Source organism: Pipistrellus hanaki (genome assembly GCF_964339955.1).
Source record: "Pipistrellus hanaki genome assembly, chromosome: 15".
NCBI lineage: Eukaryota > Metazoa > Chordata > Mammalia > Chiroptera > Vespertilionidae > Pipistrellus > Pipistrellus hanaki.
In genome coordinates this window covers 43,093,616-43,119,128 of record NC_140517.1, presented here as the reverse complement: position 1 = coordinate 43,119,128, position 25,513 = coordinate 43,093,616, and the positions used below count along the sequence as shown (strand labels likewise).

Here is a 25,513-nt window from a genome sequence, read left to right as displayed (position 1 = left end):
ATGAGAGACAGAAATAAACAAAATTAAAATACAAAGTACAAATTAGAAGGAAATATTTGGAAGATATGTAACTGACTAAGAGAATCGGAAACCATAAAGCACTCCTACAAATTAATAGTAATAAAGGAGGCGTAAAACCCTATTTAAAAAGTGGGCAAAGGATATGAGCAAGCGATTCACAACAGACAAAACACATAAAGCCAATAAACTCACGAAAACATGTTCTCTCTCCTTAGTAATCAGAGAGTTGCAAGTTAGAACAGCGTGGTACTATCCTTGCAGGAAATGACTAATCTGTAACTCATCAGCCAGGTCTGCTCCGATGTCCCTTCCTCCAGGAAGCCTTTTTCTGACCCTCAGGCTGGGGTGGGATCCTCCGTCACACACCCGGCCACGCACACCCACGCACCCCCTGCCTGGCCCGCTGGGCTCCCGGGCCCCAGCCCAGCCCTCCCTGAGCCGTGCACGGTTTGGGACCCCAGGCCTGCCTTTCCCTCTGGACCACGAGCTCCAGGCGCGGGGCTACCGTTAGTCATCGGTGTGTCACCAGCGCTGCCCGGCTCAGGGCCAGAACCGAGGAGGCGCTGGCTTGGGGAATGTGTGTAGAATACAGGAATGAATGGGGAAACTGAGGCCAGGTCAATGGCAGAGCTGGGATTCATTCCAACCCAGAGCTGTGCAGAGAGAAGGGACCTGGTTTGACCTCCCACCACCTCCCGCTCAGCGAGCCCTGCCCGGAGCCCCAGCACACAAGAGGCGCTCCATCAGAGCTTTGCAATCGAACTGATGGGCAACCTGAGCCGCTCAGGCCGGAGGACAGAGGGCTCTCTCCAGCCCGAACCTCCACAGTCCTCCAGGACCATAGAGCGCTGCGCGGGACGGCGCTCTGGGCTCGAGGGCTAGAGAGGCCGGAAGTGCGGCGAGCCTGGGGACGCTCTAGCCGCGCCGGTCTTTTCCCGGCGGCTCGGGGCGAGGAGGTGAGTCCTCCCGGCGCCGAGGCTGCGGGGCTGGGGCGGGAAGGGCAGTGAGCGGGGGGGGGACAGGTGGAGGGAGGGGAGGAGGGCTGGAGGCTGCTGGTGGCGAATGGCAGCCGCGGAAGCCAATCCGTAGCTGCGGTGTCCGAGATGGACAGGCGGGAGGGCGGGGCGGGCATCCAGGTGCGCTCCCTGGGGCGGGGCGGACGGAGGTGGGGACCGCGGCCGGGCGGGCTCTGAGAGGCGGGGTGCGGTGAGGGGGGGACGGAGGGAACCTAGGGCCCTTGTGGGGCGGGGCGAGCCGCAGGGGAATGCACCCTCCGGACGGGGCTTTGGAGAAGCTGGGGCGCTGGGTGTTTGCAGTGGAGGCCTGGGATTTTTTTATTTTTATTTTTATGTTTGGCGGGGGAGGAAGGGGGAGGTGGCTGTGAGGGGGGGGGTTCCTGCTGGGGGGATGGGGATGCATACGCTGATGTCTCAGTCGCTCCCGCCGCCCCGTCTTCACTCACAGGCCCCATCAGAGCCTCGGGATGGACGAAGGGGGAGTGCGGCCGCCGGCGGAGCCGCCCACCAGGAAGAGATTCCTCATTCCCCTGGACGAGGACGCGGTCCCTCCCGCTGGGGTAGGACGGAGAGATGGGGGTGGGGGTGGGAAGGGGTGAGGGTGGGCTCCCCGGACCCCCCTCTGGGAGGGCTGTGCGGGGAGGGGGACGGGAAGGGCCAGTGGGTCAGGAAATGTTGGAGTCCTTTGCTTCCCATCTCAGTTTCTCTCTCTGTAACATGTCACGGTGGTTCTAAGAGAGGCCTAAGGCAGGGGCCGCAAACTGGCAGCAAACGAGTGGCCCGGGGATGTGTTTATGTGGCCAGCAACCTGCAAGGCCTGGATTTCTTGCTGACATTTAAGAATTGGAAGGTTTTGCCGAAACCGGTTTGGCTCAGTAGATAGAGCGTCGGCCTGCGGACTGAAGGGTCCTGGGTTCGATTCCTGTCAAGGGCACGTACCTTGGTTGCAGGCACATCCCAGGAGGCAGCTGATGGATGTTTCTCTCTCATTGATGTTTCTGGCTCTCTATTCCTCTTCCTTCCTCTCTGTAAAAAAATCAATAAAATATATTTTAAAAAGAATTGGAAGGTTTTGCAATTTTAAAAGAAAGCTGGCACTTTTGACATCTTTTGGTCTGCTCCTTGGTCAGTCGAAGGTCTGGCAACATGGAGATCTCTCACAGGAAAGCAGTTGGCTGGTGCTGAGTACTGGCTGCTGCTCATGGGCTAGGAAGAAAAGAAAGTGCACTCAGCCAGTGTGGCTCAGTGGTTGAGCTTTGACCTATGAACTGGGACATCACAGCTCTATTTAGGTCAGGGCACTGGGCTTGATCTCCAGTAAGGGGCGTGTGTGTGTGTGTGTGTGTGTATGTATGTGTGTGCAGGAGGTAGCTTATCAATGATTCTCTCATCATTATGTTTCTATCCCCCCCTTTCCCTCTCCCTTCTTCTCTGAAATCAACAAAAACATATTTAAAAAAAGAAAGAGAAATTAGACTAAGGATATAAGATGCGATGGAGGAGAGGTGGGGCCTTTGGTGGGACAGTCAGAGGACTGCCTCTCGGAGAAGGGGACTTCGTGGCAGAGACGGGAGTAGGTGATGCAGCGAGCTGTGTGACATCTGGGTGCAGAGGCTCTGAGGTCAGAGGGAGCCTGGTACGTGCGAGGGCAGCACGAAGGCCAGTGGGCTGAGCAGAGAAAACAGGGAGAGGGCTATGGCGACTGCTGTGGCTTTTACCCTGAGGCAGGCTCTGTGCAGAGGAGGGACATGATATGACTGTGGGGGGCGGTGAGGGTTGGGCAGGGCACTGGTGAGGAGGTGATGACCGTGGTCCAAGGGAGAGAGGACGGTGACTGGGACCGAGGTGGAGGCTGAGAAGTTGGGAGAGGTGGAAAGATTCTGATTTTGATCCCTCCCACCCTCTCTCCTCACAGGTCAAGCCCTTATTCCGATCCGCTCGGAGCCATCCCGCCACAGAGACCTCCCCGCAGGCCGCCCCTCAGACCTACGCTGAGTATGCTATCTGCGGACCGGAAGGCGGGGCTGGAGCCGCGCCCCCCAGCGGGCCCGAACCCCAGGCAGGAGAGACCCCCGGCCAGGCTCCCAAACCAGGGGCGAAGTCCAACAGCATCATTGTGAGCCCCCGGCAGGTGAGGAGGAGGATGGAGAAGTGGGGCTTTACGTTTTAGTGGGAAAAATAGTAATAAGGATGACTATCTGGTATGCAGTGGAAGGAGGTGTAAGTTCTGGCCATTGTCCTCTCAGCAGCACAGTTCATCCATCCATCCATCCATCCATCCATTCATCCATCCATCCATTCATTCATTCAACTACTGTGTGTAGATTGATGCCTTCCCACATGTCTTACTTTGCTATAACAAAAATGCCATAGACTGGGTGGCGTAGACAAACGTTTTGGAATTATTTCTCACAGTTTTGGAGGCTGAGAAGTTCAAGATCAAGGCACGTGCAGAATTGGTGTCTCAGAGGTTCATAGAGGGCTGTCTGCCCACTGTCCTCACGTGAAGGAAGGGGTGAGGGAGCTGGGGGGTCTCTTTTATAAGGGCACTAATCCCCTTCCTGAGGGCCCCACCCACATGACCTCATCACCTCCCCTCACCTCCTAATCCCATTCCATTGAGGGTCAGGTTTCAGTTTTGATGGGACACACACATTCCATCCACAGCAGGCTGACTACTCCCGTTGGAGGTGTGACTGTGTTAGTGCAGTTACATTTCCTAACCCCAGTTTTGCTCCTTTATTCAAAAACTATTTATTGAACACAGACCCGAATTCAAATCCTGCTGCGCTGCATAGTCGCTGTGTGATCTTGGGCAAGTGGCTTACCCGTCTGTGCTTTTAAAATGGGGTTCACACCCTAACCACTGGTTTGGCTCAGTGGATAGAGCGTCAGCCCGTGACTAAATGGTCCCGGGTTCAGTTCTGATCAAGGGCATGTACCTTGGTGGCAGGCTCGATCCCTAGTAGAGGGTTTGCAGGAGGCAGCCGAACGGTGTTTCTCTCTCTCTCTCTTCCTTCCTCTCTGTAAAATAATAAAATATACTTAAAAATAAATAAATAAAATAAAATGGGGGTTCATCCACTTACAGTCCACAAATACATTCAGAGGTTGCCAGATGCTGTTCTAGGCTCTGGGGATAGAGTGATAGAAAGAAACATACAGTCTCTACAATTGATGGAGCTGGTTTTCTTTGTAGAAAGACAATGATAGGACTCCAGAATGTGAAAAGATGGGGTGGGGCGGGGGCTGGGAAGAATCTGTAAAACTGTCAGCAATTAAAAAAAAAAAAAGGTGTGAAAAGATGCCCAATATCATTAGCCATCAGGGAAGTGCGTATCAAAACTACAATGAGTGCCCGGCTGGTGTGGCTCAGTGGTTTGATTCCCGGTCAGGGCATCTGCCCAGGTGTGCAGGAGGCAGCCAATCCATGATTCTCTCTCATTATTGATGTTCCTATCTCTCTTTCTGTCTCCCTCTTTGAAATCAATAAACGTATATTTTTTAAAAATAAACACAATGAGATTCCACCCACACCTACTGGAATGGCTAGACTGGAAAGCACAGTCGGGGATGAGTGCTGTGAGGCTGCGAAGGATCTGGAGCCCTCAGACGCTGGTGGGAATGTAAAATGGTGCAGCCATGGAGGATGGTCTGGCAGTTCCTTAAATACTTAATAATAGAGTTAGCACATGACCCAGCAAGTCCACTTCTGGGTACATATCAGAGGGTAATGAAAATGTACATCCAGCCGAAACCGGTTTGGCTCTGTGGATAGAGCGTCGGACTGAGGACTGAAAGGTCCCGGGTTCGATTCCGGTCAAGGGCATGTACCTTGGTTGCGGGCACATCCCCAGTGGGGAGTGTGCAAGAGGCAGCTGATCGATGATTCTCTCTCATCGATGTTTCTAATTCTCTATCCCTCTCTCTTCCTCTCTGTAAGAAATCAATAAAATATATTTAAAAAAAAAAAAAAAGGAAAAAAAAGAAAATGTACGTATACCAAAATCTTGTACGCAAATGTTCATAGCGGCATTATTCACAATAGCCAAAAAGTGGGTGAAACTCAAACGCCCATCACCTGATGCCTGGCTTCTTTCCCTGAGCTTGTTGAAGGTTCACTCATCCCTTTTCATTGCTGAGCAGTGTTCCATTCTGTGCATTTGCCACATCTTGTTTCTCCATTCATCCATTGCTGGACAGTCCACTGGGTTATGCGTACGTTTCTGTTATTATAAAAACGCTGTGAAGTTTTGTGCAGATGAGTGGTTCCCGTTCTCTTGGGTATTGATCTGGGCGTGGATTTGCGGGGTCACATGACCACTCCATGTTTGACTTTTTCAGGAACTCCCAGACTATTTTCTAAAAAGTTGCATTGTTTTACATTCCCACCAGTAATGTGTGAATGTCCCAATTTCACCATATTCTCTCCACCTGTCATTGTCTGACCTTTTGTTTTTGGTCATCCTATATAATAAAAGCCTAATGCGCTAAGTGTCCAGTTGACTGGTCGGCTGTTCAACCAATCAAAGCATAATATGCTGTTGGGACCGGTTTGGCTCAGTGGATAGAGCGTCGGCTTGGGGACTGAAGGGCCCCGGGTTCGATTCCGGTTAAGGGCATGTACCTTGGTTGCGAGCACATCCCCAGTAGGGGGTGTGCAAGAGGCAGCTGATCGATGACTCTCTCTATTTGATGTTTCTAACTATCTCTCTCCCTTCCTCTCTGTACAAAAATCAATAAAATATATTTAAAACAAAACAAAACAAACAAACAAAAACCCAAAGCATAATATGCTAATGATACGCTAAGGCTGCTCAACTGCTTGTTATGACGAGCACTGACCACCAGGGGGCAGTCAACCAGTTGCTATGATATGCACTGATCACCAGAGGGCAGATGCTCTGACAGGTAGGTTAGCTTGCTGCTGGGGTCTGCAGATCAGGACTGAGAAGGCCAGACAGGCCCTGGAGCCCTCCCATTGTCCCTCCCAGGCTGGCCAACCTTCTGCATCTCTCCACTGCCCTCTCAGCATCCAGGGACCCCTCGAGGGATGTCAGAGAGCTGGTTTTGGCCTGATCCCACGGGCCAGGCCGAGGGGCCCTACTGGTGCATGAATTCTTTTTTTTTTTTTTTTTTTTTTTTTTTTTCCCTTCTATTCCTAGTTTTCTGAGTTTTAAAAAAACATATTTTTTTATTGATTTCAGAGAAGGAAGAGGGAGAAAGAGAAACATCAATGATGAGAGAGAATTATTGATTGGCTGCCTCCTACATGCCCCCTAATGGAGATTGAGCCCAAAACTCAGGACCCTTCAATCTGCAGGCCAATGCTCTATCCATTGAGCCAAACCGGTTTCGGCCAGAGCTGGATTTTTTAAAATCATGAATAGGTGTTGGATTTTTGTCAAATGCACTTTTTGCATAAATTGATACGATCTATTTTTTTCTTCTTTACTTTTTTTTTTTTTTTTTTTTTTTTAATAAGTTTTTATTTTTCATATTATTACAAATGTTCCTTCCCCCCCCCCCACCATTGCTCTCCTCCACCAGGTTCCCACCCCACCCTCTGCCCTTTCCCCTCTCCCCATTGTCCTCATCCATAGGTGCACAGTTTATGTTCAGTCTCTTCCCACACACCCCTCTCCCCTTTTCCCCAAGAATCGTCAGTTCACTCCCCTTCCATACCTCTGATTCTATTATTGTTCTGATTCTGAAAATCTGATTCAACAGTTAATATTGTTCATCAGATTTTTTTTAATTTCCTTGGTTTTTAGATTCACTTGTTGATAATTACGTATTTGTTGTTCATAATTTTTATTTTTGTTTACTTTCTCTTCTGAAAGAACCCCCTTCAGCAATTCATATAATTCTGGTTTGGTGGTGATGAACTCCTTTAGCTTTTTTTTATTAGTGAAGCTCTTTATCTGGCCTTCGATTCTGAGTGATAGCTTTGCTGGGTAGCTTATTTTTGGCTGTAGGTTCTTGCTATTCATCACCTTGAATATTTCTTGCCATTCCCTTCTGGCCTGCATGGTTTCTGTTGAGAAGTCAGCTGACAATCGTATAGGTGCTCCTTTATAAGTTACTACCTTCTTTGCTCTTGCTTCTTTTAATATTCTCTCTTTATCTTTTGCTCTTGGAATTTTAATAATGATGTGTCTCGGTGTGGTCCTCTTTGGATTCCTTTTGTTTGGAGTTCTGTGCGCTTCCTGGACTTGTAAGTCAAATTCTTTCACCAGGTGGGGGAAGTTTTCTGTCACTATTTCTTTCAGTATGTTTTCGATATCTTGCTCTCTCTCATCTTCTGGAACCCCCATAATTCTGATGTTGGTTCGCTTGAAGTTGTCCCAGAGGTTTCTTACATTATCTTCAATTTTCTGGATTCTCTTGCCTTCTAGCTTCTGCAGAGGAGTGTCTTCTGGCTCTTTATGTTCCAAATCTTTGACTTGATTCTTGCGATCTTCCCTTCTGTTTTTAGGACTCTGTAGAATATTTTTTATTTCAGACAATGTATTCTTTATTTCTTGTTGATCCCTTATCATTTCTTGTTGACTCCTTATTAATTCTAGTTGATCTCTTTTCATATCCTCATAGGCCTTATCCATCTTTTCTAGGAAATTCTTGAAAAACCTTATAAGCGTAGACTTGAACTCTATATCCAGAAGCTTTTTGTCCTCCATTTCTTTCGTTTGTGATCTATTTTGTTGTCGCATTTCGCAGTTACAGATGGGACGGGGTTTCAGGGTGGAGCCTGCAGCTTTGGCTTCCGTCAGCCCCGCCCTATGCGGGTCCTTCAGTGCTCGCTGCCGGCGCCTCTGAGAGAAAGGTGCCCTCGATTTTCGCCTGCTGCCAAACAGTCTATGCTCTCCCCCAATGAGCCCGGTATTGGGGTTCAGTTCAGTTGGAAGTGGAGTTGGAGGTGGCGTTCACAGCAGTCTGGAGCCCCAGTCTCCTTCCCGTCAGGGCAATCCTGCGGCACAGCCGACCGTCCCTTCTCTGGGGGCAGTGTGCGCGCCTCCGGGACCTCCTTTCTCCGCTACCCCGGGGTTCCGACTTACAGCCCAGCTCCCTATGGCTGAGCCTGAGTCCCCGGGGTCTGGCCCAGAACTGGGGTTCAGAGCAGTCAGGGGCCCAGCACAGTCGGAGTTTTCTCTCCTTCCCGCTAGGGAACGCCCGCCAGGCACTCGGCCTCCCTCCTCTCCGGCTCCGTCCTCTTCGCGTGCGCCGCGTGTCTCCGTACCTTAGGCTTTTACAGCTCCTCCGCGCTTCCTTCTGGTTTTCTCCTTGCTTCTTGTTGTAGGATTTCCAGTCAGTCGACTTTCCTGTAGTTCTGGGTAATGTCCATTTTATATTTTAGTTGTATTTTATTAAAATTGTTGTGTGCGGCTGCGGCTAGTTGCCTACCCGAGCAGCCATCTTGGATTCTCCCTGGTGCATGAATTCTTGCACCAGGCCTCTAGTATCCTTTAAAAATTAAAATATGATCCCGCCCCTTTTCATGGCTCCCACGGGCCTCCAGTTAGATGGCCCAGGGCCTGTGTGACTGTGGACCCCCACAGACTTCCCGCCCCGGCTGCTCTGGTCAGCCCACACCCACCACGGGAGCAGGTCCCACCCTCTTAGATCCAGCCCCTCATTGGCAGTTACACGTTCAGCCCTGAGATCGTTTTGTTGAATGACTGTGGCCCGCAGGAGAGGAGGGTTTTGTCTGTCTGGGTTACTGCTGAATCCCCAGTTCTTAGGCACGTGGCTGGTGCTCATTAAATACTTACTGGATGTGCAAAACCGTTTGGCTCAGTGGATAGAGCGTCGGTCTGTGGATTAAGGGGTCCCAGGTTCGATTCCGGTCAAGGGCATGTACATTGGTGGTGGGCACATCCCCAGTGTGGGGTGTGCAGGAGGCGGCTGATCAATGGTTCTCTCTCATCATTGATGATTCTCTCTCTCCCTCTCCCTTCCTCACGGGCATCAGGGAATCTAACCGTGGCCTCCTGGTTCATGGTTCCATGCTAACCACTGAGCCGAACTGGCCGGGCAGAGGAGAGAGAAGTTGCAAGACCCAGGCGCCGGGCAGGAGAAGGGTGGGGAGGTGCTGAGAGAGTGGCTCCAGGGGTGGCCGTGGCTCCAGGGTCCTCCCTGTTAATGGCTTCCGCTCTCCCTCCCTCGCCAGAGGGGCAACCCGGTGCTGAAGTTTGTGCGCAACGTGCCCTGGGAATTCGGCGACGTGGTTCCCGACTACGTGCTGGGCCAGAGCACCTGCGCCCTCTTCCTCAGGTGAGCGGCTGCCCGCCTGCAGGAGGGCGCGGAGGGCGCGGGGTGCTGGGCTCTCCCCGGGGGCCGCCAGGCATGGGGCTGTAGCCATGGGCCTAGGGTGGGGGGAAGAGGCCGGGCTGGGGGCGCCCGGAGTGACAAGAGCTGGGCCCAGACGCCTGTGCCTGAGCAGCCTGGGGCCGGGTCACTCATGCCCCAGACTGAGCGGCCCCAGCATCCAAGCCTGAAGGTGACCAGACCCAGGATTTCCCCGTCCTCCACCCCGTTACACCCTGGTCCCTCTCCAGACAGAGGCCCGGGGAAGTGAAATTTCTAAGTTCCCGGCTCCCTGCAGGCGTGAGGGCGGGCGGCTCCGGGCAGAGATGTCCCTGGCTCCCAGGTGGAGGTGCCCCCTCCGTCCCCACCAGCCAGAGCCCTGGGGTGGCCCCTGCTTCTCTGGCAGCTGCGCGGCGTCCCGGTCTTGGTCTCCAGGGCGCTGGCCTCCTCGGCCGAAGCCAGTCTCCCCTCCTCAGGGAAGACCCGGGGCCGGCCTTGCAGGGAGCCGGAGCCAGGCAGCCCCTCTGCCAGCCCCGCTGTGCCCCTCCTGCAGGGGGAGCACTGACCCCGAGCCTCAGCGCCCGGCCAGGCTGCCCCGCTCCCCGCGTGTTAGAATGGAGGGGGCTCCCTGGAACTCGGGCCAGGAGACCCCTCATCCTGCCTCCTCCCTCCCAGCCTCCGCTACCACAACCTCCACCGGGACTACATCCACGAGCGGCTGCAGAGCCTGGGGAAGAGCTTCGTGCTGCGGGTGCTGCTGGTGCAGGTGGACGTGGTAAGCGGGTGCTCCCCTCCGGCTCCGTCCCGCCTGCGCAGCGGGGGCCGCGGCCTCCTGGCCGCCAAGGGGACCGTTGAACCCCTTCCCAGGAGAAAGGCCAGGGGAAGCCTCAGGGAGGACCCGTCTTCACATCTGACGGTGGCACCCTGCGTTGTAAGGAGGTGGGAGGGTAAAGTGACCCATCTCCGTCTTCCCCAACCGGCTTTAGCTAGTCCCGGCACTCCGCCCCTGCATCTTACTCGAATCTGTTCTACGTTCTCTGTCCGCACAGCCTGGCCCGATGTAGGCCCCTCTCATGCCTGGGTCCCTGCCCCAGCCTCTCCCTTTGTCCCCTGGCCTCCAGCCTTGACCCCTCTCCTCCTTAAAGCCGCCAGAGGGGTCCCCCTAATGCACAGGTCTGGTGTTCAAACCCCTAACTGGGCCCTGGCCAATGTTGCCCAGTGGTAAGATCGTCGGCCCAAGCACTGAAGGGTCTCCGGTTTGATTTCTGGTCAAGAGTACGTACCTGGGTTGAAGGTTCGATCCCTGGCCCTAGTCAGGCAACCAGTCATTGTGTCTCTCTCACATCAGTGTTTCCCTCTCTCTGCCTCTTTGTCTCCCTCTCCCTGCCTCCCTTCCACTCTTTCTCAAAAATCAGTGGGAAAAATATCCTTGGGGGAGGAATGACAACAACCGAAAACACCCTAAGTGGCTTCCCGGTGCTCCCCATGGCCAGGAAGCTGTGTTCTCACCCCGCTCTCTGCCCTCATGCCCGAGCTTCCGCGTGAAAACCCTCTCTGTTGCCCTGGCCCGCGGCTCCGTGGGTTAGAGTGTTGTCTCAATATGTCAAGGTTGCAGGTCTGATCCCCGGTCAGGACATATATAAGAATCAGCAATGAATGCATGAACAACACCTCGATGTTTCTCCCCCTCCCTCTTTCCCCCTTTCTCTCTCTCTCTCAAATCAATTAAAAACAAACAAACCTTTCTTTCCCATCCTCCGTCCCATTGCTCACGCCCTCTCTTTTCTCCCTTCCTGCACACGCTCTTCCCGTTTAAGGTTCCCTTTTCTGCTCTCCTGAGCTGCCTCTCCCCCTCTTCATCCTCCGTCAGGTCTCAGCTCAGACGGCTCCTCCTCGGAAGCTCTCCCAGACCACTCTCCCAGACCACATGCTCCTCTGGGGTCTCCGCCCCCGGCCCTCCAGCTCTGGCCACTGTTCCTCACTGTCTGAGGATGCGTCTGTCCCTCCAGACGGCGAGCTCCGGGAGGAGAGAACCAGGCTGTCTCGGTCCCTGCTGGCTCCCAGCACTGCCCAGCACAGGCCAGCACCCATAGGAGCTTAGGGAGTGTCAGTGAATGGAAGGTTCCCGACATCCGAAGCCGCTGTGTTTTCAAGACTACAACGCCTTGCTTTCTCCCAGATCGCTCATTCTGATGTTCTTCTCTACCCAGAAAGACCCTCAGCAGGCCCTCAAGGAGCTGGCTAAAATGTGCATCCTGGCAGACTGCACGCTGGTCCTTGCCTGGAGGTGAGATCGAGGCTCCCGCCCAGGTCAGGCTCTATCCCGAGAGTCATCCTCTCCCCCATCCTCCTCAGCCCTTCCCTTCTCCTCCCTCCTCTCTCTGTGAGCCCGGCCCAGGCACTGCCTCTCTCTGGCCTCATCTGTGACATAGGTCCTAATGTCTTCCTGTAGGGATGTAGGCACAAAGGCAGGTAACATAGATCAAATCCCAGGACCATACTAGTCACTTATGAATTAGACATAAAATCTAGCTGAACAATTCATTGAACTTCTGGTTCTCTAAAGACCATAGACTGGTTCTCAAAAAAAAAAAGAAAGAAAAAAAGAAGCCCTCTTTCACACCATAAACAAAATGTAAATCCTGACAAGTGATTTTTCTTTTATTTCTAGAGGCCCAGCGCATGAAATTTGTGCATGGGCAGGGGGTCCCCTCAGCCCAGCCTGTACCCTCTCCAATCTGGGACCCCCGGGGGGATGTCCGACTGCCGGTTTAGGCCCAATCCTGGGGATCAGGCCTAAACCAGCAGTCGGACATCCCTTTCACAATCCTAGAACTCTGGCTCCTAATTGCTTACCTGCCTGGTTGCCCCTAACTGGCCCCCTGCCAGCCTGGTCACAGGCTGACACTCTATCCACTGAGCCAAACTGGCCAGGATAGTGACAAATGATTTTTTAAAAAGTACAATACCCCTAGTTGGTTTGGCTTAGTGGATAGAGTGTTGGCCTGTGAACTGAAGTGTCCCAGGTTTGATTCCGGTCAAGGGCACATGCCCAAGTTGAGGGCTCTCTGAAATCAATAAAAATATATTTTGGGAAAAAAGGCAAGTACAGTAGCCCAGCTACAGTGGTCAGTTGGTTGGACGTTGTCCTGTCACCAAAAGACTGCAGGTGCCGTTCCTGTCAGGGCACATACCTGGCGTGAGGTTTCAGTCCTCATTTGGGGACATAAGGAAAGCAGCTGATCCATGTTTCTCTCTCTCTTCCTCTCTGCCCTTTCCCTCCCTCCCTCTGCTCTCACTAAAACTCAATGGGAATAAACATCAATGGAAAAAACCCTTGGGTGAGGATAGATAGCGTCAGGATAACTTACGTTAACCCAAAATAATATTTTTACAATAAGAGTGTTACAAGAAATTTAATGGGAGAATATTTTTTATAATCTTGGGGTATGAAAAGTCTTCCAAAGCAAGACATAAGCCCCTAAATCCATGAAGGAAAAGGTGGGCTGATTTGGGAAGATTATAATTAGAATCTTTCGAATGTTGAGAGATGCCGTAAACAAAGGTAAAGGCAATGACAACTGTAGCCTGTTTGCTCAGTGGTTAGAGCATCTGCCTGAGGACTGAAGGGATTGGGTTCAATTCTGGTCAAAGGTATGTACTTCGGTTACATGCTTGATTCCTGGCCCCAACCGGAGGTGTGCAGGAGGCAGCCAATCATATGTTTCTCTCACATCGATGTTTCTCTCTGTCTCTCTCCCTTCCTTCCACTCTTTCTGAAAAACCAGTGGAAGAAATACCTTCGGGTGAAGATTAACACAACAACAAAAAGGCAAATGACAAACTAAGAAAAAAGACTTGGTGTGTATATAACAAATTTAAAAACCCTAATTTATACATGGTCATGCAAATTACATTTATGCTAGAGGCCCGGTGCACAAAAATTCATGCACAGGTACGGTCCCTAGGCCTGGCCTGCAATCATAGTGACTGGTCGAGCGGTCGTTCTGGTCATTCTGCTGTTAGGGTCAATTTGCCTATTACCCTTTTATTATATAGGATAGGATGGTAAAATATATATATATATATATATATATTTTAGAGAGAGGAAGAGAGAGGGATAGAGAGTTAGAAACATCGATGAGAGAGAATCATCGATCAGCTGCCTCTTGCACATCCCCTACTAGGAATGTGCCTGCAACCAAGTACATGCCCTTGACCGGAATCGAACCCGGGACTTTTCAGTCCGCAGGCCGACGCTCTATCCACTGAGCCAAACCGGTATCGGCAGGATGGTAAAATATATTTAAATTTTTGTTGTTGTTAACCCTTACCTGAGGACATTTCTTCCATTGATTCTTATGTTGTTGTTGTTTTTTAAATCCTAAGTGTTGTTTTTTTTTAATATTTCAAAACCACAGCCAACTTTATATTTTATTTATTTTAAAAATTAATCTTAGAGCCCTAGCCAGTTTGGCTCAGTGGATAGAGCGTCAGCCTGTGGACTGAAGGGTCCTGGATTCGATTCTGGTCAAGGGCATGTTCCTGAGTTGCAGGCTCCTGACCTTGGTTAGGGGCATGTAGGAAGCAACCAGTTGATGTATTTCTCTCACATCAGTGTTTCTCTCTGTCTCTCCCTCTTCCTTCCACTGTCTTTAAAAAAAATCCTTGGGTGAGGATTTAAAAAATAATAATAAATTAATCTTAGAGAGATAAAGAGAGGGAGAGAGAGAAATATTGATGTGAGAGAGCAACATCGATCGGTTGCCTCCTGCACATGCCCCAATGGGGATCAAACCAAAACCTGGGTATGTGCCCTGACCTGGCATCAGCCCGCCACCTTCTGGTGTATGGGATGAAACTGCCGTCAACGGAGTCACACCAGCCAGGGCTAAATGTTTGTATCATATTAATATATTTACATTAACATTCACTGTTTACAAAGAACCTCCTACAAGTCAATAAAAAAAAGGTGACCCAGTTTTTAAAAAGTCTAATACAGGTAGCCAAAAACACCTAGAAAATTAATAAACCAATTTATAATTTATCAGGAAAAGAGTAGAATATGAAAAATGATGTGCTATTTTTTACCCATTTATTCGGTGAAAACATCGAGACGGATAGTATGAAATGGGCACCTGCATGTTCGGTTGGCAGGAGACATGATTGGCTATCAAAACATGGAGGTAGGCCGAAACCGGTTTGGCTCAGCGGTATAGCGTCGGTCTGTGGACTGAAAGGTCCCAGGTTCGATTCCGGTCAAGGGCATGTACATGGGTTGCGGGCACATCCCCGGTAGGGGGCGTGCAAGAGGCAGCTGGTTGATGTTTCTCTCTCATCGGTTTCTAGCTCTCTCTCTCTCTCTCCCTAGTCTCTGTAAAAAATCAATTTTATATATATATATATATATATATATATATATATATATATATAAAGATTGATGCTTCCCTTTAAAAAACAAAACAAAACAAAAAAACAAAACATGGAGGTAGTAATGGGTAAAGGAGGTCAAACATATGGTGACTTTGGGTGGTGAACATACAATGCAATATACAAATGATGTATGACGTAATTGTGCACTTGAAACATATATAATTTTTTAAAATATATTTTATTGACTTTTTATAGAGAGGAAGGGAGAGGGATAGAAAGCTAGAAACATTGATGAGAGAGAAACATCGACCAGCTGCCTTCTGCACACCCCCCAACTAGGAATGTGCCCGCAACCAATGTACATGCCCTTGACTGGAATCGAACCTGGGACCCTTCAGTCCGCAGACCGACGCTCTATTGAGCCAAACCGGTTTTGGCAAATCTATATACTTTTATTAACCAATGTCACCCCAGTAAATTTAATAGTAATAGTAATTTTTAAAAACCAGAAAATAGACACACAAATTTCTGCACTTGGAATTTCTACTTGCTGATGATCCCTGCTTGTGTGTGCAAATCCACAATGACACAGGCTGTAACATGTAGTTCAAAATTCTGAAGTGTTATAAAAAGGGTATATGTGTAGACTGCATGTTATATATATACACACTGAGTGGCCAGATTATTATGATTTCTGAACACATAATAATCTGGCCATTTAATGTGTGTATATGTGTGTATATATACTAGAGGCCCGGTGCATGAATTTGTGCATGGGTGGGGTCCAGCCATCCTGGCCAGGGAGAGGGGAGATGGGCGGTTGGCCAGCCTGCCTCCTGGTTGAACTCCTGGTTGAGGGGACAATTTGCATATCAGACTTTTATTATATAGAATATACACTGAGTGGCCAGATTATTATGCGTTCAGAGATCATAATAATCTGGCCACTCAGTGTATGTGTACACACACACATACACACACACATACACACACACACACACACACACACTCTCAACAATATATATAGAGAAGTGTCTCCTCTCCTTCCCTCCTACTCCACTTCCCTGTTGTTGGTTTCTCGGTTCCCTTTCAATGTTTCTGTAAGACACAAGCAGCCTGTGCGAAATCATCTTAGTTTCCTTCCTTTCTTAGACGTAGGCATGCTGCGTACAGATGCCCCTGGGCTTACGTTGGGGTTACAGCCCAGTAACCCATTGGTCAAGGGCATGTACCTTGGCTGCGGGCACATCCCCACTGGGGGATGTGCAAGAGGCAGTTGATTGATGATTCTCTCTCATTGATGTTTCTAACTCTCTATCCCTCTCTCTTCCTCTGTGTGAAAAGTCAATAAAATATATTAAAAAGAAAAAGAAAAGAAAATGCCGGAAGGCGGATGCAGTTACTGCGCCTGCCCCGCGGACGCCGCGGCTCAGCCCGGTGGGTTCTGCCGAGTGCGCATCACTTCTGCGCGTTGTCAAGTCGAAAAGCCGTGCGTGGAGGCAGAGCGCTGGGCACTGCAGCCTGCTCTGCCCTGCGCTGTCATTATCTGCAGGTCTTTTCCATGGCCTGCAGAGAGCAGCCTCATTTATTTGTTTCATAGCCGTGCAGTAGTCCAGTATAGTATCCACATTTTTAAAAAGTAATACACATTATGATTTAAGAGCAGTTTTTTTGGTTTTGTAATTCTTTTTTTAAAATATATTTTAAAGACCGAGCCTACAACCCGGGCATGTGCCCTGATGGGGAATCGAACTGTGACCTCTGGTTCATAGGTAGACACTAAACCATTGAGCCATGCCAGCAGGCTCCTTCCACCTCTCTAAAGTCAATTAAAAATATATAGAGAGAGTTCCCACATACAATTTCTCCTAGTGTTTACATCTTGTATTAATTAGTGTGCTACATTGGTTACAGTTGTGTTGTGCATTCTGTAGGACTTGACAGAGGTATGACATGTGACCAGAATTCCTGCCTCCATGACTAACTCCATTTCCAGCTCCTCTCTGTCTCCGCTGGGTGGGGTGGGGCAGAAGCTTACAGAATAGTTTCATTGTCCTGAAGTCCCTGTGCTCTCCTGGTCATCCCTCCCCTACGCCCGGAACCACTACTCTTTGTCACCTTTGTCTCCATGGTTTGCCTTTTCCAGAACGTCCCCCTGGAATCAGACAGTTACCGCGGAAATGGGGAGAGCCAGGCCTCCCTGTGCGGGGAGAACCCCGTTCTTCTCACCGGGGGTCTTTTTTTTTTTTTTTTTTTTAATATATTTTATTGATTTTTTACAGAGAGGAAGGGAGAGAGAGAGAGAGCTAGAAACGTCGATGAGAGAGAAACATCGACCAGCTGCCTCCTGCACCCCCCCTACTGGGGATGTGCCCGCAACCAACGTACATGCCCTTGACCGGAATCGAACCTAGGACCTTTTGGTCCGCAGACTGACACTCCACCGCTGAGCCAAACCGGTTTCGGCCTCATCGTGGGTCTTTATCCTGTGTCTCCTCTGCTCACAAAGCACACCCCTTCCGGCCACTCACTGCGGGGTTTCCCCACACCAGGCAGTCCTCTGCAGTGCCCACTGGGTTTCCTACAATTTCACTCAATCGTGGCGCTGTCTGTCTGGAGACGGCAGATCCCACACTCCGGGCGCGGCAGCCAGCACCCGTGCCTCTGACCCAGCGGCTGTGGGGGGGGCAGGCCTACGCCCCCTCTGGTGTGACAATTAGCTGGAGAGGCTCATCGAACTCCGGAACACTGACTTACGTTCATCAGTTATTTTTTAATTTAATCCTTATCCGTGGATGTGTTTTTTAATTGATTTTATAGAGTGGGGAGTGGGGGTGGGAGAGAAACATTGATCGGCTGCCTCCCATACGCACCCCTGTTTACCGGTTACTGAAGGACATAGACACCCGCCGGGCTGTTTACCGGTTACTGAAGGACATAGACACCGCCGGGCTGTTTACCTGTTACTGAAGGACATAGATGCACAGCCAGGGGAGGACTCTGAGGGCGCGGCCGGGAGGAGCCCGAGCAGGACTGTCTGTGCCCGGGGAGCGGAGTGAGTCACGCTGGGTGGATGTGCTCACAGCCCGGACGCTCTGTGAACCCCGTGCTTCCGAGGAAGGCAGCTCCTCACCTCGTTGGCCTGATCAATGATTAACTCCCGTCCAGCCCCTCTCGTCCCTGGAGGTGGGGCTGGGGTGGGGCCGAAACTTCCAAGTTTCTAATCATGGCTTGCACTTCCGGGGGACCGGCCCCATCCCGGAGCCCACCGAGAGCCCCTCACCAGAACGAGGACGCTCCGGTGCTCTTGGCACTTACACACTTACAGGGCCCGGCGGCTGTGCCGGGGCCGAGGGCAGCACCAGCCTAGATTCTGTGTTATCTCACGGCCTCTTCAGATTGGCTCCTTCCACTGAGCTTGGAAGGTTCCTCCATGTCTTCTCGTGACTTGGTAACTCACTTTCTTTGTTTTTGTTGCTAATCCTCACCCGAGGGTATTTTTTCCATTGATTTTTTTAGAGAGGATGGAAGGGAGGGGGAGAAACACAGAGAAACATCAGTGTGAAAGAGACACACCAATGGGTTGCCTCCTGCACGCTCCCTGACTGGTGCCAGGGACCAAGCCTGCAGCCGAGGTACCTGCCTTTGACTGGAATTGAACCCGGGATCCTTCAGTCTGCAGGTGGACACTAACCACTGAGCAACCGGCTAGGGCAGTCACAGTTTTAATCACTGAATAACAGCTCCTTGTGTGGATCCACGTTCTTTTCCAGCTGTTAAGCTACTCCCTTGTGTAGATGGGACAGGCCAGCCCCCTGTTGGTCTCTGTCTTTCGCTGTTACCCCCAGCACTCCTACTTCTGTCCTGAGTCCCGGGAATGGGCTTTTTAGGCCAAAGGATATCTGTAACTCTGTGCCTCCCCTCTGGGTATGCACCGCTATACTGTTTATTTGGGGGAAATGTACTTACGTATTAGTTGTATATTAAAACAAAAGCAAGTATAAAAATCACGCTATGGCGCCGAAACCGGTTTGGCTCAATGGATAGAGCGTCGGCTTGGGGATTGAAAGGTCCCGGGTTCGATTCCGGTCAAGGGCATGTACCTTGGTTGTGGGCACATCCCCAGTAGGGGGTGTGCAAGAGGCAGCTGATCGATGACTCTCTCTCATCGATGTTTCTAACTCTATCTCTCTGTACAAAATCAATAAAATATATTTAAAAATATATATATATCACGCTATGGGGAAGTAGCAGAGTACAGAGCCTGGCGGTGCCCTGCCCACTGAGGGAGTCTCTCCTCGCCAGCCGAGTAACCTGGGCAAGGGTCTCAGCCCTGCCGGGATCTCTCCGGCGGTCCAGAAGCTTCTGACTGTAATGGGTGTGGGCCTGTGATGGCACACAGCGAGGCCCCTGGGCTGTGGTGCAGCCATTTCATAAGCGAGACTGAGCTCTGTCTTCTGCAGTGGAAGGGTGTGCTGGGCATAGTGTAGAATGCAGAAATGAAAGCAAGTTACACAGCTGGATCCAGGGTGCTAACCTGTGTGTCCTGAGCAAATGGCATTACAGTAATAATAACGCCTGCTGCACAGAGAGAAGAGCTGCAAGCCCATTTCATGGAAAACAACAGAATCAGAAAAATGAATGTTTCTTCCAAGAATGTAATAAAAAATGCAACCAACATTGAATCAACAAACATTTTTTGCCAGCTGGATTTTGAAGGCTAAGAAAATGCAAGACAGCCCTAGCTGGTTTGGCTCAGTGGATAGAGCATCGCCTGCGGACTGAAGGGTCCCAGGTTCGATTCCGGTTAAGGGCATGTACCTTGGTTGCGGGCACATCCCCAGTAGGGTGTGTGCAGGAGGCAGCGGATCGATGTTTCTCTTTCATCAATGTTTCTAACTTTCCATCCCTCTCCGTTCCTCTCTGTAAAAAAATCAATAAAATATATTTTTTTAAAAAGAAAGAAAGAAAAATACTTTTGCCGCAACTGGTTTGGCTCAGTGGATAGAGCGTCGGTCTGTGGACTGAAAGGTCCCAGGTTCGATTCCGGTCAAGGGCATGTACATTGGTTGCAGGCACATCCCCAGTAGGGGGTGTGCAGGAGGCGGCTGGTCGATGTTTCTCTCATTGACGTTTCTAGTTCTCTATCCCTATCCCTTCCTCTCTGTGGAAAATCAATAAAAATATTTTTAAAAATACTTTTATTTACTTCGACTCAGTTCATTAGTCTCAATTTCCAGAGGAAAAAGGCCAGCATATATAGACCCTTTTTATGATTTAGCTGTTTCCACTGTTTAAACAGTTAATTACATGTCACAAAAACTGGGCCTAATATCAAAATTAACGGTGATTTTTAAATCATGTTTATTGATATAAAGGATTCAGCAGTTAGCACTCTGAGTTCTTCTTTTCTTTATATATATTTTTATTGAGATGAGAGGAAGGGAAGAATCAATGATGAGAGAATCATTGATCAGCTGCCTCCTGCTCACCCCCACTGGGAATGGAGCCCACAGTCTGGGCATGTGCCCTGACCGGGAGTTGAACCGTGACTCGTGGTTCGTAGATTGACAGCGTAATCAGAGCCATGTCGGCCAGTCTGAGTTTTTCTTTTGAAGGTGGGCTTTATTATTTTTTAATGTATTGATTGATTGATTGAATTTAGAGAGGAAGGGGGGGGTGACTCATTTAACTGTCACAGTTCTGCCAGCAGCCTACTTGACAGATGAGGAAACTGAGGCCCAGAGAGGTTAAATCACTGGCTCAGGGTCACTCATGTGGGAAATGAGTCCTGGTCAGTGTCCCAAGCTCTGGTCTTTAGCCTGAAAAACATACCAGGGGGCATTTCGAGGAGGCTGAGAATGTTCACTTTAAAAGAAAATATTATACTTTTATTGATTTCAGAGAGGAAGGGGGAGGGAGAGAGCGATGGAAACATCAGTGATGAGAATCATTGATTGGCTGCCTCCTGCATACCCCCTACTGGTGATGGAGCCTGAAACCTGGGCATTTGTCCTTGACCAGAATGGAACCTGGGACCCTTCAGTCCGCATGGCGATGCTCTATCCACGGTGCCAAACTGGCTAGGGCTGCTCATTTTTCTATATATTAGTTTGAAGTCAGCAGTTACTACCACCGTAACGGAATGAATCTAAAACATGACCCTCCCCACCCTGGCTGACCCGAATGTCCTCTCCCCCAGCCCCGAGGAGGCCGGGCGGTACCTGGAGACGTACAAGGCATACGAGCAGAAGCCGGCAGACCTGCTGATGGAGAAGCTGGAGCAGGACTTCGTGTCCCGGGTGAGGCCACAGCACCCCCTTCCCCGCCTCCCCAGTCATGCCTCTCCTCCCCTCTCCCAGCTGAACAGCAGCTAGTGGGGTCTAAGCACAAACCTAACGCTGCCCTCCCCAGATCAACACCGTCCTGTGGCTCCCGGTGCCCTCAGGGAAATTCTGGCTTTCTTGCCATGCTCTGCCAGGCCCTGCCCGCCCCCTGCCTCGCATTTCCTGACCCTTCTCCCACGCCTACCAGCTTCTCCAAGTATCCCACCTTTCACATATGAGCTCTGTGTGCTCCCTCCTCCAGGAAGCCCTCCCTGATCCCCAGGCCAGGCCAGGTCAGGTGTCCTCACTGGACCCTCCCATCCCAGCCCATCTGAATCACCACTGCCTGGAACTAATCTGTCTCCCACACTGTACTGGGACCCCAGGAGGGCAGAGCCAGGCTGTCTTAGTCTCTGCTGTGTCCCCAGCACCACCCAGCCTTCAGTGGGTACTCAGGGACTATCCACTGAACGAGTGATTGAATCTGGGCTCCAGTCCCATCTAATAAAAGGGTAATATGCAAATCAACCGAACAGTAGAACTACTGGCTGCTGTGATGCACACTGACCACCAGGGGGCAGATGCTCAATGCAGGAGCTGCCCCTTGGTGGTCAGTGCGCCCCATGGGGGAGTGCTGCTCAGCCAGAAGCCGTGCTCACAGCTGGCAAGCACAGCTTGGATGGCCACCTCGCTGGGCTCTGGGCTGAGGGACAACGCCCCCCATCACAAATGTCATGCACCAGGCCTCTGGTGATGGAGTAATGGCGGATGTCTGCAGCCACCCTGAGGTGGGTACCGCCAGGACTCCCTTCAGCCTGGGAATGGAGGCCCGGAGATGAATTCCCGAGCAGCACCTCCCAGGGAGTAAGCAGTGGGGCCTGGTGTGAACACAGCTCCGCCTTCAGAGCTAGTCTTCCCCTGGACACAACCAACTAAAAAGGTGGCATTTATCTTCTCATCACACAACCGACACCCTTTCAGCTATTGGGGGGTCGCTCTAAGATGACCTCTTTGTCGGTATAAAAAAAAAAAGCGTTTATTGAGCACCTCCTGCATGCAAGGCAGTCTGGGGACACAGCAGTAACAACACTGCCCTCATGGGCTCAGCCCTGCTCGCTCTTCTCCCAACTCACTCTGCCTCCTCCCCCCCTTCCAGGTGACTGAATGTCTGACTACTGTGAAGTCAGTCAACAAAACGGACAGTCAGACCCTCCTGACCACTTTCGGGGTAAGGAAGGCTTCCTGTGTCCCTACAGGCATTCCTGCCCCCGTGCCTTTTCGAGGAAGCCCCCTACTGTTCCCTGACCCCCCTACCCTCCCTCCCTGCCCTCCCAGAGGCCCTCCCCCCCTTCCGGGAATGTCTGAGATCCCTGGCCAGCTGGGGCAGGGCGGGGTCTATGGTCACCTCCCCTGACCCTTCACTCCCCCCTCCTCAGTCTCTGGAACAGCTCATAGCCGCATCGAGGGAAGATCTGGCCTTGTGCCCGGGCCTGGGGCCCCAGAAGGTAAGAGATCTGGAATGGGCTCAGGGGGCAGGGGGCAGGGGCAGGAGGGGAGCCCCAAAGAGATGGGACCCCAGATCCTAAAGTTCTGAGGTTTCCGAAGCCCCCCAGTGCCTCTCCTCTAGATGGGGGAAACCGAGGCCCAGAGGGTGGGACCAGCCCAGCCTCACAGCCAGCGGGGAGAAAGAACCACGGCCCACGCGGATGCACCGAACAAATGGCTCATTTAATGACGGCTCCTCTCCCCCCAGGCCCGCAGGCTGTTTGATGTCCTCCACGAGCCCTTCCTGAAGGTGCCCCGGTGACCCCAGCTGCCAGGGCGGCCTCTGTGTAACAATAAAGCGTCTTCCCGCCAGGCTCCCTGTGTGCTGCTGCGACCACCGAAGGGGTTTTCTCTGCTCTGCCGCCCAGGCGGCCCTCGGCTTTCTCAGTTGTCCGCGTCCCTGGAGGAGGCTACGCAGGCTCCTGCTGCAGCTTCTTTCTCCTCTTCTCCCGTCTCCTGGGAGCCCCCTCCCCGGACTCTGGATTCAGAGGCGGCTCTGGCATCTCCTCCTGGGATGGCGTCTCTGGCACCCCTCTCTCCGGGCCCCCCTTCTTCCTCTTCTTGGCGGTCCCCGGATCCGCCCTGGCCTCGGGCTCCGCCATCTCACCTTGTGGGCCAGCCGCCTCGGTCCCTGGCTCTGCCTCTCTGTGCCCTCTCTCTCTCTTCTTCTTCTTGGGCGATGCCAGAGCTGCCTGAGGCTCGGGGTCGCCTGGCAGTGCCGGCACCGTCACCTCCTCCTGGGGCTCCACCACCTCCGTCTTTGGCTCCACCAGCGGGCTTCGCCATTTTTCCTTCTTCTTCCTCTTTCTGGTGGGTGCCAGCGCTGCCTCGGCCTGTGGCCCCGTCTCACCGCGTGGCAGCTCAGGCTCCACCCGCTCCCCCGGGAGCTCCCGAGTTCTCATCTCCGGCTCCACAGCCTCAGTCCCCGGCTCCCCCGGCTCCCCGCACCCCTTCTCTTTCTTCTTCTTCTTCTTCTTGGAGGGCGGCAGTGGGATGGCTTCCTCCTGGGGCTCCTCCTTCACCTGTGGCTGAGGCTCCGCTGCCTCCCCCTCCACAGCCTCCGTCCCTCCTGTGCCCTTGTGCCTCTTCCTCTTCTTAGCGGGGGTCAGGACTGGCTCCTGCAGAGGCTCCGTTTTAATCACGAGTTCCAGCTCCACAGTCTTTCCTCCTGGCTCCAGCTCCCCCGTGTCCGCCTCTTTAAGCTTCTTCTTCTTCTTGCTGGGGGACGGGAGCAGCACTCCCGGGGGTTCCAGCCCCTCGGCCTCGGGCTCCGGCTTCACCGCCTGCAGCTCACTGGGATGCTGCTTTTTCCTCTTCTTCCCCACGTCCACCCCCGAGGACCCCACAGCCGTGTCCCCCTCCAGGGCCCCGTGCCCATTCACCGCCTCCAGAGGAACGGCGGCCTCAGAGACATGCTTCCTTTTCCTCCTCCCCGAGGCCGGCGGCCCCAGGGCCACGGCGGCCCCAGGCCCTGTGACGGGCGGGCTGCCGCCAAAGGCACAGAAGCGAGGCCTCAGGCCGGGGGGGATCTGCGGTGGGGGGCTTGTGGGAATGGGATGCAGCGGGATCCCCGATGAGGACTCTTGGGGGCCCTCTAAGATCCTCAGGCTGCCCTTGGGGGCCGGGGCACAGGTGAGGCCGCCTTCAGCCTCTGCCGAGGGGGCCAGCAGGGTGGCGTCTCCAGCGTGGGGGCTGCCGCTGCTGAGGACCCGGTAGCGGTGCCGCTTGCCTGCCACCTTGCCCTTCACCACCTGGGAGCCAGAGAGCGGCAGCAGCCGCCCGTTGAGGCTGAAAGGAGAAAGGGGAGGGCAGAAGCCGGTCAGAGTCTTCCGGTGGCACAGGGGAAAGGAGCTGAGAAAATGCATTTCTAGGTTCAAGGCCCTCTAAATCCCCCCAAGTCCATCTACGAGGGTGGCAGGGACTCCAGGGAGGCGGCTGGGACCACTCACCAGTCCGGGACGAAGTCCACAGGGGCCTGGATAAGCCACAGTTCTGTGTCTGGGCCCGTCAGCGCCTCCAACGAGAAACGAGTGGACTCTGAGGATGGGGACGTCGCGGTAAAGTTGGGGGGACAAGAGAAGCGAGCAGCACCTGCAGAGGGGAAATCGGGTCTGTTGACATTTTCCTGCCAGTCCAATCCTCCAGGCCCTGGATGGTAGAGCCGAAGACCATCGGAAAACAGAGATTTACATTACGATTCATTAACAGTAGCAACGTTACAGCTACGAAGTAGTAACGAAAATAATGTTATGTTTGGGGGTCACCACAACATGAGGAGCTGTATTAAAGGGTGGCGGCATCAGGAAGGTGTAGAACCGCTACTCCAGGGCGCCTATCGCACTGGTCCCAACCTCTTGAGCGCCCCAAAGGCCCGCAACCGGTCTCGCCAACGGTGGGTTCCACGGAGACGCCTTAATCTTCCACTGATCCAAATCCGGGGGGGGTGGGGGGGGGCTCTTTCCTACACTGGTAGCCTCCCAAGATATCCTCTCTCCGGCCGAACCCCCTCCAGTGCCCCCACCCCGCCTTCCACGGGGCATGCTTTTCGCAGGTCCTGTTTCCGGGGATGTCCCTTTTCCCGCCCAGACGCTCCCGGCGCCCCTTTCTCCTCCCACCAGCCAGCCTTCTGCACCCCGACGGCCCGCCCTGAAGCAACTCACCTCCGGACGGGGGCCCCGCCATCCCGGTGCCCGCGGCTCACGCACAGACCGGCAGCTAAGCCGCCCCGGCCCCGCCGCCGACCACGTGGAGCCGGAGGGGCGGGGCCTGGCTCGGGAGCGCCCAAAGGGCGCGGGGCGGGGAGGTGTCGCCGGGAGCCCGCGGGCTTTGTGAGCAGAACTGCGGGAGATTTCCATTTGTGCGGAGCAGACAACCAAGGAAGATATATTTTCCTGCAAACTTGCTCCCAGATCCAGCTGATTCGAC

General features: G+C 52.5%; 2 protein-coding genes across 6 annotated transcripts; one reads left to right on the top strand and one right to left on the bottom strand.

Annotated features, from left to right (window-relative positions):
- The first annotated feature begins 783 nt into the window (after nt 1-783).
- Nucleotides 784-22,900, top strand: ERCC1 (ERCC excision repair 1, endonuclease non-catalytic subunit). Of its 5 annotated transcripts, none has more exons than XM_084906191.1 (10): nt 784-977; nt 1,486-1,597; nt 2,953-3,168; nt 9,208-9,311; nt 10,020-10,119; nt 11,555-11,631; nt 20,920-21,019; nt 22,200-22,271; nt 22,381-22,548; nt 22,797-22,900. In XM_084906191.1, the coding sequence occupies exons 2-10, from the start codon at nt 1,505-1,507 to the stop codon at nt 22,848-22,850; spliced, it is 984 nt and encodes a 327-aa protein (XP_084762317.1). In that variant the 5' UTR covers nt 784-977; nt 1,486-1,504; the 3' UTR covers nt 22,851-22,900. The 5 variants fall into 5 exon arrangements, with proteins under 5 accessions (XP_084762317.1, XP_084762320.1, XP_084762321.1 ...); XM_084906194.1 differs by having other exon boundaries at nt 859-977; nt 22,480-22,548; XM_084906195.1 differs by lacking the exon at nt 784-977 and adding an exon at nt 981-1,157 and having other exon boundaries at nt 22,480-22,548.
- Nucleotides 22,753-25,489, bottom strand: POLR1G (RNA polymerase I subunit G). Its single transcript, XM_084906050.1, has 3 exons — nt 25,249-25,489; nt 24,538-24,679; nt 22,753-24,376 (listed from the first exon to the last, which is right to left on the bottom strand). The coding sequence occupies exons 1-3, from the start codon at nt 25,268-25,270 to the stop codon at nt 22,999-23,001; spliced, it is 1,542 nt and encodes a 513-aa protein (XP_084762176.1). The 5' UTR covers nt 25,271-25,489; the 3' UTR covers nt 22,753-22,998.
- Between the last annotated feature and the right edge of the window lie 24 nt (nt 25,490-25,513).